Source organism: Silurus meridionalis, chromosome 12 (genome assembly GCF_014805685.1).
Source record: "Silurus meridionalis isolate SWU-2019-XX chromosome 12, ASM1480568v1, whole genome shotgun sequence".
NCBI lineage: Eukaryota > Metazoa > Chordata > Actinopteri > Siluriformes > Siluridae > Silurus > Silurus meridionalis.
Window position 1 is genome coordinate 24,849,005 of NC_060895.1, and position 14,898 is coordinate 24,863,902.

General features: G+C 39.6%; 1 protein-coding gene across 2 annotated transcripts; it reads left to right on the forward strand.

Moving 5' to 3' along the window:
• The first annotated feature begins 3,383 nt into the window (after positions 1-3,383).
• Positions 3,384-12,012, forward strand: amotl2b (angiomotin like 2b). Of its 2 annotated transcripts, none has more exons than XM_046862334.1 (10): positions 3,384-3,540; positions 4,482-5,090; positions 5,581-5,740; positions 6,907-7,051; positions 7,210-7,299; positions 8,354-8,607; positions 9,328-9,521; positions 9,631-9,720; positions 9,837-10,105; positions 11,139-12,012. In XM_046862334.1, exons 2-10 carry the CDS (start codon positions 4,528-4,530, stop codon positions 11,216-11,218), a joined length of 1,845 nt encoding a protein of 614 aa, XP_046718290.1. In that variant the 5' UTR covers positions 3,384-3,540; positions 4,482-4,527; the 3' UTR covers positions 11,219-12,012. The 2 variants fall into 2 exon arrangements, with proteins under 2 accessions (XP_046718290.1, XP_046718291.1); XM_046862335.1 differs by having other exon boundaries at positions 3,385-3,540; positions 4,525-5,090.
• The last annotated feature ends 2,886 nt before the right edge of the window (positions 12,013-14,898 follow it).

The following is a 14,898-nucleotide window of genomic DNA, read 5'->3' on the forward strand; positions in this document are numbered from 1 at the left end:
CATTTTCTATGTAAAGCTGCTTTGAGACAATAAAAATAAAAATAAACTGAACTGAGTTAATTGAGACCATGGACCACACCTCCTTCACTGGGACTTTATCACCGCTTCCTAGAACAGGCGCAATTTCTGTTGGAAAATATTTGAATGTAATCCTGATTACCTAATACTAACTGTAGTTATGATACTGAGCAGGACTTAAAGGGTTCAGATCATGTAGTGACAAGTACACATTCCTGACGATAAGGAAACGATTAAATATTCTTGTACTTTGAGAAAGATCCATCCCTCCTCATATTTGTATAGACTTGCCAGTGACAGACATTCTTTACTCACACCTGCAACGACGCAAGATGTGTGAGAAGTTTTTTTCCCACTGAGTCATGCTGTCTCAAACCTGGCTGGAAATACCCACACTATCAATCAGCCTTATTGAAGCAAGGTTGATGTGTTGCTCAACATCTGGAGATTCATACAAATGATACATTCCTCCTGTCTGCTGCAGTAAAAACTGCTTCTGACTATCCTCATGATGTTACACAACTACTAATTGTTCACACAAGCTGCACTCAAAGTATAGAGGATTAGAAAAGCCTGATGTGATCAAATTAAATTTGAATTCTCAATGTATATCAAGTTCATCTTAAAAGTAAAATACAGCCAAAAAGCAAGAAGGTCTACATTACTCAAGGAGGCATATTATTGGTCTACCCATAATTTATTAAATACAACACTATGTATGGTGCTGTTTTGTGGAAATGGACCATACCTCCATTACTCCATTACTCCATTAATGATGGGGACATGGACCATACCTGCACTATTGGGAATGATGGTGACATGGACCATACCCCATTCCCTGGAAATGATGGAGATATGGACCATACCTTCATTTCTGGGAATGATGGGGACATGGACCATACCTGCATTATTGGGAATGATGGGGACATGGACCATACCTGCATTATTGGGAATGATGAAGACATGGACCATACCTTGTTCCCTGGGACTGATGGAGACATGGACTATACCTCCATTACTGGGAATGGCGGAGACATGGACCATACCTGCAATATTTCGAATGATGGGGACATGGACCATACCTGCATTATTGGGAATGATGGGGACATGGACCATACCTGCATTATTAGGAATGATGGGGACATGGACCATACCTGCATTATTGGGAATGATGGGGACATGGACCATACCTGCATTATTAGGAATGATGGGGACATGGACCATACCTGCATTATTAGGAATGATGGGGACATGGACCATACCTGCATTATTAGGAATGATAGTGACATGGACCATACCTGCATTATTGGGAATGATGGGGACATGGACCATACCTCGTTCCCTGGGACTGATGAAGACATGGACCATACCTCCATTACTGGGAATAATGGAGACATGGACCATACCTGCATTACTGGGAATAATGGAGACAAGAACTATACCTCGTTCCCTGGGACTGATGGAAACATAGACCATACATTCATTACTGGGAATGATGGGGACATGGATGATAACTCTGTCACTGGGATTGATGGAAGACAAAGACCATATTGTACCTCTTCCACTGGGACTGACTGAGACATAGACTATACCTTCATTGCTGGGACTGAAGAGGACATTGACCATAAAGCTGATCCATATTTTGAACAATTGTAACATTTCATTATGTGGAATGTCCACAAAACTAATTATTTCACGTTATCACTTACACTCTAGCAGCTACAAACAGTTGTTTCCACACCCTCCTTTCTCTTTTCTCTCTCTTTCTTTCTCTCCCCAAGTTAATAACACTAGAAAAAAAATGCAGCTTGTTTAGTTTCTGAGAACCTCCCCTGGGGTATAAACTCCTCTGTCCTGAAGACGGAGCAAAGCGTAGTTACAGCCTTTCAAGCTTTTTGAGCATGTTTCTACATAGCTGTGATTTTCAGAGCTGCTGTAAAAAGAAAAAAAAAACATCTCCTTCCAACCAATCAGAGTCATTTTTACATGCAGATCTGCGTGTAACCGGTTGCAGCGTGGAGTTAATGTGGTCTGAAGATGGAATGCTGTTTGTGGTTCAGGACAATGCATGCAATTTTACAAAGGCATAAAGGGAACCGAAAGAGCAAAAGAATCTCAGAAAACGGTTGTTATGGTGAGGCTCTGATGTGAATGATCGATAAAGAGCTCGTATAACCTTCCATGCTTTTAGATACAGAATAAACGTGTATGTCTGGCTTTGAAAAGTGAGATGGAAACTAGTAGGTTGTCACTATTGTTATAGTGGCAGTTAACACATTTTTCTCACAGGTGAGCAAACAGCATTGGAACGCATTCGAGTTTTGGAGCTCAGTTGATTTTAGCAGATATATTCAAAAAACTTTGTGTGGTTTCCTTCATTTCCTTAAATACCGAGGCGTTATCTGGATGGTATTTTTCTGTCCCTGACCTGCTGAACCAGCATCAGGAAGTGTTTAACTACAAAGCACTTGATTAAGCTGATCTGGATAAAGCTGGATCTCTGCTCTGGAGGATGAAATTTCCTTCACTACAGTGTGTTTGTTTGTTTGTGCATATATATATATATACGGTTTATTGCTTCTCAGATAATAGCTTTTGTCCTCTTCGCTCTGTTGTCCGTCGCTCGTGACTGGAATTCCCTACTCAGGAATATCTTATCTTACAAACGTGATTGTAAACAATAATCCATTCCGGAGAAAATGACCGAAAGTGCACTAAAGTTTTCCTTTTCTTCATCCACATTTTAATGTCATTTATTTTGTATGATTCTTCAGCTGTTCAGGGCCATGTGACTCTTTCTTTCTGTCTCAATTTATTTCTCTATCTCCTTCTTTCTAAGAGAAAAGAGAAAGGAGGAGAGATATACAAAGAATGCAAGAAAGAAAAATATAGAAAGAAAAAAAAAGATATAGAAAGAAAGAATGAAAGAAAGATATAGAAATAAAAATAAAGATATAGGAAGAAAGAAAGAAAGAAAGAAAGAAAGAATGAAAGAATGAAAGATAGATAGATAGATAGATAGATAGATAGATAGATAGATAGATAGATAGATAGATAGATATAGAAAGAAAGAATGAAAGAAAGATAGATAGATAGATAGATAGATAGATAGATAGATAGATAGATAGATAGATAGAGAAAGAAAGAATGAAAGAATGATAGATAGATAGATAGATAGATAGATAGATAGATAGATAGATAGATAGATAGATAGAATATAAGAAAGGAAGAAAGAAAAAAAGAAAGAAAGAAAGAGCGCGCGCTCTGCATTCTTGACATTCCACACCCTCCCTCTTCCCCCTCCCTCCCCCTCCCTCTCCCCCAGCTCGCGCGCGCGTGTTTACTCAGCTATATAAAAGCTCGGCGCGGTTCCCGGAGCTTCAGTCGCTGGTCTTCAGTTCTGCGCCACAACAGGAGATAAATAGCAGAGGAAATTGTTCCACACACACCTGTCGGATTGTTTATAAACACGCTTTAAAGTCAACACAGGACCTGTGACCCGATGTGAGAAGAAATATTCAGGTAAATTCATTAAAACACGTCCTGAAGAAAAGAAAAAGAAACGCGCGAGACTCTCCGTAAAGTCGTGTGGTGGTGTTCAGATGGTGAACTCGATATAACGGAGTAAATGTTACTGAAAAGAAACTTTTTATTTGATTTAAAATCTGAAACAAATCGTTTTATTCGGGCGACATGGTTGTTATTGTGGCGCTGAAAGACCTGAATTTACCTCAGGAATGCGGCAACCTCCAGTCACGTGACCGCCAAATGCCACTGGCTTTAATTGTATATATTTAATCATTTAGGATTTATATATAATCATTTAGGTTTCAAAATATGTTCACATTTTTTTCAATACTTGTTTTAATTATTATTATTATTTATTATTATTATATTAAACTTAAATATACAAACTAACTATTTAGGCTTGTAAACATTTAAATTATTTTAAACACACACACACACACACACACACACACACACACACACACACTTTATGCAAATATTTTATTTCACATACAAAAAAATGTAAATATTAAAAAAGGAATAAAAAAAAAAATTGAGAGAAACAAAAAAAACAAGGCATTTGGAATGAATTCATCTGTTTAATTGATATTTAATGAATTCCAATAATTAATGTTTGTATTTATAAATGAATTTTTTTTAAAAACAAACCTCCTTATATTAATTTTCTAGAAATACATATGTGTTTTTCTGTGCCACATTTTTAAATCCTGTATTTTTCATTATTGTATTTCTTTAAATTTGTACAGATTTATAATCTGTTTATTTTCAGATATATCTTATACGTACCTGTAGATGAATGTAGACGTCCTGACTCCTACACCACTCTGAAAACCCCCCCGACTTGATATAATGGTTTTTGCTGAATGTCCATCCAACGATTTTGAGACTCCACCACCTCACTGCTCGACTCTTATCTCCTCTGTGTCTTTGTTCAGGTGTCTGCACTGATCCAAACGATTCTTCATTATCATCCTGTAGAAAATGCGAACGGAGGAGGTGTCTAGCACAGTGCTGCACCGCCTGATCCAGGAGCAGCTGCGTTACGGAAACCCAACGGACACTCGTACCCTTCTGGCAATCCAGCAGCAGGCCCTACGGAGCACAGTGACCGGAGGAACCGGAAGCCCACGCTCCTCTTCAGACAGCCTCTCCCAGGAGGAACGTCAGGAACCTCAGGGCCAAGAGCACCACGCCGAATTCCAGCATTCAGAAATCTATCTACCTTACCACCATGAGCAGCTTCCCACGTACGAGGAGGCTAAAGCGAATTTGCAGTGGGGCCAGGACAGGACAATTTACTCGAAGGAAGACCTGAATCCGAGCCACGCCAGGACTCTCAGCGAGCGTCTCATGCAGCTCTCGCTTCAGCGCAAAGACGTCGGTGCGAAGCCCTTCGCCACGAGCTCTTCAAGCAGCTACCCTCAGATAACCGACAATCAACTGAAACAGCATCACGTGGAATTTCAGCCTTCCACGTCCACGTCTGTTCATGCTCACGAGTTCTACCAGAAACCCCCACCACCTTTCCATTCCCAACACACCAGGTAACACCTGAGGCACTTTACAGCTATTTATTAACTGAGTTACACCTGTACTGATGTTCGGTTGTAGAAATGAGGGAGTGAGCAGGTATTTTTCTCACATTATTACCAAGGGGTACAAGCACCGAAGCCAAATTAGAAGTATAGTATATACACATTTATATGCACTTAAATGGCGTGACTTACATTTATACACCTGGGCAGGTAAGGGTTAAGGGCCTCGATCAATTAAATAATTAATTCATAATAAATTCTATATATAATATCGCACTCTCCGTGCAGCGTGTAAAAACAAACACAGTGATGCGCCAATAAAGACCGCTCTTGTTATAACAGCAGACTGGGAGCTGGAAAAACAGAATCGATCAGTACTACATTCCATCAACTATCGGTGCCGATTAATCGGTCGACCCGCTTCTATTGTTCTATAGACTCCTTTTGCCATTTTTAATGTACTTCTCTAATTAACGAACGACTCCATCTTTATGTTTAGACTCCCACCTGTGCCTTCACCTGAAGCACGCCACGTTTACTGCAGCGCGCCCCCTGCTGGCCGGGAGGTCTCCTCACAAATGGAGCTGCTGATCAAGGAGAATGAGAGGTTGAAACAGGAGCTGGAAGGACACACCGAAATGGCAGTCAGGATTCAGAAGGTAAAATAATTTTATAGATGTTTTGTGAACAATTCAATCGTGTCAACACACCCACATTCCTGTTTTCTTTGTACGACTATGCGCTATGGTATGCTAATTGTTCGGTTAAATAGGGGACATAGTGAGCATTGATGAGATGAATGGGTTATTAGGTGCGTCTTGGTGTTTTTACATTAGTGATGAAGTCATCGCATAGCTCCAGCTGGTCCGACTGTCACGCCAGGTGACCGAATTATTCCTCAGCCGCATGTTTGACTTCGGCTTAGCTAGAAAGCACCCATAAAACCTTTCCTTTTCTTTTTCAAGGGTTGCGTCAACATAGTTTAGCGTTCTCTCACCACGATGGAATGATAATTGCTGGAGAGAGAGAGGCACCGCCTTGTATAAACTCACCTGGGGGTGAATAACAGCTCGTTGTTGCCATATGAGTACAATTAGGTGTGTGTGTGTGTGTGTGTGTGTGTGTGTGTGTGTGTGTGTGTGTGTGTGTGTGTGTGTATTTCAGACAGGAATGTATCACTCAGTGCTCTGGGAACAAACAATTTCTAGTACCAGTATCATCATAACACACACAAATATATAATCAGGTGTTATAGACCAGAAGGCGGAGCTTGGCCGGGTTTGTTACAGTCGTGACAATTTTCATATCACAATAATGGCCTAATTTCCCCTCATATTAATATATTTATCAATTATTTTTGCATTATTGTATGGTGTCATTTTATTTTATGTTTGCATAAATTATATTTATTTTTTCATGTTTGTTCATTTTAATATTATTCTAATAGTATTATTAATATTAGCATTTATTCATTAGTTTGTGTTCCTCCTTAGTTTCATTGGATTTATTTATTTGATTTTTCTCTGTTAATTCAAGTTATTCTCTCTATGAATTAAATAAATGATTAATTAGAGAGATAATAAATCAATCGGTTTATTAGTTTGTATTATTGAAGGATAAGATTCGATTTTTATTTATCTACACATACCTTCATTCTTTTCCCTCAACACATTAAATGATAATATATTAATCTAAAAATAAATAAATCTCTCTTCTCTTTCACATTATCTTCTTCTTATTTTCTCTCTATCTTTCTCAATTTCAATTTCTCGTTCATTTTCTTTCTAGATCTTATATTTTCTTACATTTTCTTTCCCTCCATTAGCTGGAGCAGGAAATCCAGAGGATCTCTGAGGCTTATGAAACTTTGATGCAGGGCTGCGTGAAAAGAGAGACTCTGGAGCAGACGCTCAGGAATAAACTGACGGCCGAAATCAAGAGGCTTGAGGATGTTAACACGGAGCTCATAGGTAAAGAAATGTAGCAGCCGGGTCTGCTTTCTCTTTAAAGCCCCGCCGCACTAAAACCTCAGCACATAATGTATACCAGCAATATATAAATGATCTCTGGATTTCACTGTAACTTTGGTATTCATGAGTTTGTGTTGTTATTCTTTATTTTTATACAGATGGTTTGGAGAGCAGCAGCATCCAGGCAGCGAAAGACGTGAAAGCTGCAGATCGTAACGAGCAGGTCATTGCCAAACTCCGCCTTCAGAGTAAGTCAATCAGCAGTGGTGTTACCTCCAGGCCATGCTTTTATCCAGGGTAGTGTACAGCATGGGGGGGTGAGAAATAGCACTCGTCTATATTTAGGTGGAGAAAAAAAAATCCTTGTGGGCGTGGCCTGTTCACTGAATTTGTCGCTATACTCAAATTAGCATAAACGAACACAAATGTTGGGAAATAATTATGTTAATGCACATTAACGTGTTAAAAGTCGCAGAGGAAAAGACGCACGTTAGCACACTTACGATGAAACAGGAAGTGACTTTGCAGCCTTCTGCTCAGGAATTTGTTCCTCCAACGCTGCACATGACCTTTATCCAGATCCGGAGTTGTTTATTTCGGATGGTGGGAAACGCATGAAGGAATGTTAAACTTCCAGGATGAGTGTCGCTGGGAGGAGGGACACTTCTCCTTTTCTTCTTTTTCCTTTTTTTTTCCCCTTCACATTCCTTGGGCTTTTGTGTAACAGCGACATGGTTCATATTTTGCAATCGAATTCTTTTCAACGTGAACAGGAAGAGCAAAAAAACCCACAACGCATCCTGAGAAAAGACTCTGTTTTAATAACCTTCATCCTGTAAACATTTTTAAATACACACGGATGAGTTTATTATCAGAGAACTGGAATTAAAATACACTTTAATGCCAAAAGTTTGTGAACACCTGGCCATGAGATTCTAGCATCCAATTCCACATTGAGTCCCCATTTGCTGCTATAATAAGCTCCACTCTATTGGGAAGATGTTCAAGTAGATTTTGTAAAGATTGGTGTGAGATTTATTTAGACACAAGGGTGTTAGTAAAGTCAGGTACTGATGTAGGTGAGAAGGTGAGGAGGCCGTCAGCATTCACGTTCATCCCATAGGGTTACTGCTCTATAGCAGAAGATCTTCCACATCTTCCAACCCATGGAAAGCTTCTCTTCATGGAGCTGGCTTTGTGCACAGAGGCATTGTCATGCTGGAACACATTTGGAGTCTCCTAGTTCAAGTAAATGGAAAATTCTCTCCAACTTTGTGCTAACAGTTTGTGTCTCTCTTTCAGATGAAGAGCAGAAGCTGCAGAATGCACGACTGGAGCGTGAAGTGCAGCTCCTGCGTGAGGAGGCAAGTTCAGCGCAGGAGCGCAGCCAGCAGCTGCAGGTTGAGCTGCACAGAAAGAGCGCATACGTGGAGCGGGTGGAGCGTCTGCAGGGGGCACTTGCTCAGTTACAAGCCACCTGTGAGAAGAGAGAAGGTCTGGAGCTTCGTCTGCGCACACGGCTCGAAGCGGAACTGCGTTCACACAGGAACAAGCAGGTGTGTACAGGGTATATATATATATAATATATTCATAGCAGCTAGTTTCTAAATTAGGATGTTAATCATAAATTTATTAATATATTATGTCACGCAAACTCATGATCCTACTAAACAGCTACTTCAGTAAAGAAGAAGAAGAATCATCATGGTGGATTCTGGTGCTGATTTGAGACTTGGCAGATCAGTAAAACAAATATTTAGTGATTAAAAATTATTTTTGCTGGGATTTATTAATATTTTTTATATCTGAGTAAAAAAAGGACTTCGTAAATAAATGTTTGCCCTGTTGAAGGTTTTAATCACCTCTTTTATATTTATTTATATTTTTAATAAAAATATTTAAGCAGAAATGCACACTGTATTAATCACACGATAATAACATTTGAGCCTTTAAAATGATTTTGCATTACCGTGTTATTACAACTCTAATTTCTACAGCCCTAATATTCATTTGTGATTAATAACAGTTTACATTTTTTTTTTAATTTTAATAATATGATAATTTTTTATGAAAGAAATACAATTAAACTAAAAGAGAAATAATGAAATGAATGCAGTCATTTTTTAAATTATATTAATTACATTGAATAATTGATTAAATTGAGTTTCTTTTTGTATATACACCTGGCAAAACGAAAACGCTGTACCAAAATATAAATCTATAATATATATATATTTGAAGTTGGATGGTAAGCGTCTGTGATTGTTCTCTAACAGAGGCAGAACCAGACGTGTCCCAGCATCTCGCCGTCCTCGGCGAACGCGAGCACCCTGCTGGAGCGCCTAAGGGAACGAGAGGAACGTATTCTGGCCCTGGAGGCCGATATGATGCGCTGGGAGCAGAAATACCTGGAGGAGAAAACCATGTTGGAGTTTGCCATGGACACAGCAGCCACCGCTGCAGCTCAAAGGTGAAGACCGAACACTATCTCTCAGGAAAACGAAAAGTGTTTTCAGTGTACTGGACCCTGAAAATCGCTTCCCTGATATTAAAAATGTCATTAAAAAATATTTTCACAGAGACGCCACCATCATCAACAACCGCTCACCGTACAACTACACCAAGGATCTACCTCATGCTGAGATCCAGAACCAGGAAGTAGAGAACAGGTACATATTAGGTTTTGAGGTTCTGTTCTATCCATATCATGAATTCAATTTTAATAATGTGTATGTGTGTGTGTGTGTGTGTGTGTGTGTGTGTGTGTGTGTGTGTGTGTGATCAGGATTCGTGCTCTGCGCGGCCAGATCATGGAGAAGGACGCCGTCATCAGCGTGCTTCATTATCGGCTCCAGCAGGAACAGGACAAAAGCGGAGTTGCTGAAGGTGTCGATGTGGGCGTGTCCATGAGTTGCTCCACCAACTCCAGTTCCTCTGAAGATCAGACAGGAACCATAGCGAGGTTTTCCTGTGGTGCTGATGCAGCATGTAAAACCAGAGGCGGGGCTGAGACACACACACCTCCTACAACAGAGCACCAAGGCAGCAGTCTGGGTCAGTACTCTCTCTCTCTCTCTCTCTCTCATTTACACACACACACACACACACACACACACACACACACACACACTTATATATGATGAAGATGAGGAAGGGAAAAACAGAATGAGTCAGTGATCAGTATGAACTCTTCATGGATCATCGCACAGGGTCGAATTGCAGAGTTCACATCGATTAGACTTCAGTGTTTATTGATTTACCACTATGTGTGTGTGTGTGTGTGTGTGTGTGTGTGTGTGTGTGTGTGTGTGTGGAGCAGAGCAGCATGTTCTCTCAGTGATGTGAAGAAATATTTACTCTCGAATGAAAGAACGGCGATCACATGTTCCTTGTTACGAGATTATATAATAAATAACCAACATATTTTTACAGTGGGAGCATTTTATCAGCGGACATGAGCCACTGTACAGAATCTTTTTATGTCCCTAAATAAATATCTTAAAAATGCTTTAAATCGTTAGTTTGGTATTAATTACAATTATTTGTAAATAGATTTGTATCAGTAAAATAGCAGTGTTTTCTATATATCGGATATATTTTACATTTTTTATATATTTTATCATTTTAATTAAAAAAAAATATTTATTAAAATTTTTTTTTATGTAATAATTTTATGTACATTTTAAAATAACAATTACTATATAAAAATTGTAATTATAAAAACACATTATAATTATAAAAACACAAATGAATTTATTTTAATTAAATGACATTCAGGTGCCTCATTTGTAATAAAAAAAAATTAATAAATTAAACATCTGGAATTATTTGAATCGAATATATTTTTAACAAATGTATTATTTATTTATTTATGAATATTATATTTGTATATATTTGCATACTATATGAACAGATTATTGGGCCACGTGTAATCGTACTTGATGTCATTCTTACACACTATTATTCATATATATATATATATATATATATATATATATATATATATATATATATATATATATATAAAATGTTTTTTGTGTTTAAAGTCATGTTCTTTACAGATGTACATGCTTTTATTTTGTCACAGAGAGCAGTAAGAGGAAAGCTGTGAATCCATTCAGAGGTCTGGACAGTGTGGAAGCTGAGGCAGTGGAAATCTTCATCTGAGTGCTGATGGCACAGGAACGCTGTGAAATGAAGAGAAAAACGAGGTGTCGAGGTGTACAGAGGATCTGAAGCTGAGCTAAGATCTCACCTCTGGACCACTTACACTCTCTGAACTCAAGGTGGAGGTGTTGCGTTGGACTTGGAGAAGGTGAACTGTTTGAGGATGTTACATTGGAGTTTAGAGGAATCATTTCTACATGGCAGGTCCAGCGTCTGCTGAGTCCGAGGCTTCAGTTGCATAATGTCAGGCAACACGTTAGCTCCGCCTCCCTGGCGCATTACGGCTCCGCCCCTCTCTCTCGCGCTCTTTTTTTTTTTTTCTTAAAATGAAGGTCACGCTCTCATCATTGATCATCACACTGACATTCTATATGATTTTTTTTCCTTCAGGCTGTTTTTCACACCTTCACTGTGCATTCCTCTTTCATTCTCTTTCTCTCTTTCATTCTCTCTCTCTTTCTCTCTTCCTCTTTCTTCTTTTTTTATACGTTTTTTTTATTTTTACCCAGAACTGTGGGATTGTAGGATTTCCCCGGCGTGCGATGCTCCTGCTGGTCGGTGTGTCGTACGGTATGTGACTCGGAGCTGTGTTTCTCCTCGTGCAGCTGATGATGATGATGATGATGTTTTGATGATGAAGATTAATATATTAATTATTTTATATAAATGATCGAATACCATAAAACTGTTTTCTCCCGTGTCTCGTAAAAAACCCAGCGCTGATGATGTGAACGTTCTGGAACATTTCACACACGTAAACGTAAATAAATAAATAAATGTGATAATATATTGAACTCTTTTCAAACGTGTTTCAGTCGTTCCTTTCCTTCTTTTCTCTTCCACACTGAGTGTAAAGAAGGAGTGTGTGATGATGGTGTGACTCCTCTCACTGGAGTAACCGAAACCTGTTCCATGCGCTCCTTCTGATACCTTCTGCTTTCCTTTGTAGCAGCTTACCTGGAGTGTGAGAGAGCAAAACTAAGTGCACCCCCAGGATTGACTTAAACACCATAAAAGTAACAGGTGACTCCAGTGAAGATCTGAGCGAAACCAACTAAATTGTTCATGTTTGGCATAAACGTCTTTATCATACAGGGTGAATCTGGTGAAGATCGGAGAAGGTCACATTTTTTACCCAAAAATACACTAAGGTATTAGTTTTTTGGGTTTTTTCTTTTGTTAATTTTTTTTTTTTTACCAAAGACCGATGTTCTTCAAATGTTCTCAGATTCATGGCATATCTCTAAGAGCTGAAGAGGAGCTCAGTAGTGCATCTACTTTCATTCTGTCATGTTCCTGAGCTGAACTTTAAACTTTTTTCATCACTGCCTCCGTGTACGTGGACCATGTGAGGTTCTCAGTGATGTTAACGTTGAGGAACTTCAAGCTGCTGACTTGTTAAATGGTTTCGCATCAATGGTTATGTTTCCAAAAATCCTAATTTTTCCTTTTATAATAATAATTATTATAATTTATTATTATAATTTATCATAGTTATTATAATCAATTGTATGAGAAAATAAGGAATAAAAGGTATTTTAAATTCCAAATAGATTTTCTTGTCACACACACACACAACCGTACACACGCAGGGAAATTCTTCTAACATCCAAATGGAATAAAAATCATAATTAATTAATAAAGTAGAAAAATGAACGGTCTGCTACGATGTGCTCATTTTTACATAAACAGTTCTGCATTTTATCACACGTTAGTCACCGACTCAACAATGATGGAAGTGTAATGAGTGGCCAGTGGGTGTTGAGGAGGGGGAGGAGGGGTTTCATTTGGAGTCTGGTTCCTCTCAAGGTTTCTTCATGCCTTCTCAGGGAGATTTTCCTTCACCACGATCACCACTGGTTCATTCATTATAGATAAACTTATGATTATAAACAACAAACTTATAAACACTAAACTTATACATTCTTTTATACTTTATAACCTCTTGATCTCTGTAAAGCTGCTCTGGGACAACATGCATTTAAAATCACTACGAATGAACAGATCAGAAGATACACACACACACACACACACACACACACACACACACACACAAATCACAGTATTAAACAGGAGATTGATGGACTTTTTGCTCCTGGCTGTGCGACATTCGGACTGAGAGAGAGAGAGAGATAGTGAGACAGACAGATAGAGAGACAAAGAGAAAATGATAGACAGACAAAGGAGAAACAGAAAGAGAGCTAGACAGATTGACAGCTTACTGACCTTACACTCTCGCTCTCACTTCACTCTCCCACTTCACTCTCACTTCACTCACACTTCTCTTTCACTTCACTCTCACTTCTCTCTCACTTCTCTCTTACTTCACTTTCTCACTTCACGCTCTCACTTCCCTCTCACTTTACTCTCTCACTTCTCTCTCACTTCACTCTCACTTCACTCTCTCACTTCTCTCTTACTTCACTTTCTCACTTCACGCTCTCACCTCTCTCACTTCACCTCTCACTTCCCTCTCACTCCTCTCTCACTTCTCTCTCACTTCACCTCACTTTACTCTTTTACTTCACTCTTACTTCTCTCTCACTCACCTCTCACTCACTCACCTCACTCACACCTCACTCACCTCACTTCTCTCACACTCACCTCACTTCTCTCTCACTCTCTCTCACTTCACCTCACACTTCACCTCACTTCTCTCTCACTCACACCTCACTCACTCTCCACCTCACTTCTCTCACTTCACTCTCTCACTCACCTCACTCTCTCTCACTTCTCTCTCACTTCACTCTCACTTCTCTCTCACTTCACTCTCTCACTTCTCTCTCACTTCACTCTCACTTCTCTCTCACTTCACTCTCACTTCACTCTCAATTCTCTCTCACTTGTCTCTCACTTCACCTCTCACTTCACCTCTCACTTCACCTCACTCTCTCTCACTTCACACCTCACTTCACCTCACTTCTCTCACTCACCTCTCACTCACTCTCACTTCTCTCTCACTCTCACCTCTCACTCACTCTCTCCACTCTCACTTCTCTCACTTCACTCTCACTTCACCTCTCACTCTCTCACTTCACCTCTCACTTCTCTCACTTCACCTCACTTCTCTCTCACTCACCTCACTCACTCACCTCACCTCTCTCACTTCTCTCACTCACCTCTCACTTCACCTCAATTCTCTCTCACTTCTCTCACTTCACTCTCTCACTTCACCTCACTCTCTCTCACTCACACCTCACTCACCTCACTCTCTCTCACTCACTCACCTCACTCTCACTCTCACTTCTCTCTCACTCACTCTCTCTCACTCTCTCCTCACTCACCTCTCGCCCACCTCTCACTCACCTCTCACTCTCTCACTTCACCTCACTTCTCTATCACTCACCACTTTACCTCACTCTCTCTCACTCACACCTCACTTCACCTCACTCACCTCACTTCACCTCTCACGCCACACCTCACTCACCTCACTCTCTCTCACTCACACCTCACTCACCTCACTCTCTCACTCTCTCCTCACTCACTCTCTCACTTCTCTCTCACTTCTCTCTTACTCACTCTCCCACTTTACTCTCTCACTTCACTCTCTCACTTCACTCTCTCACTTCACTCTCACTTCTCTCTCACTTCTCTCTCACTTCACACTCTCACTTTACTCTCTCACTTCTTTTTTTTGCCACCACACAACCAGTTATTAGGTTTAGGGGCAATTACTTTTT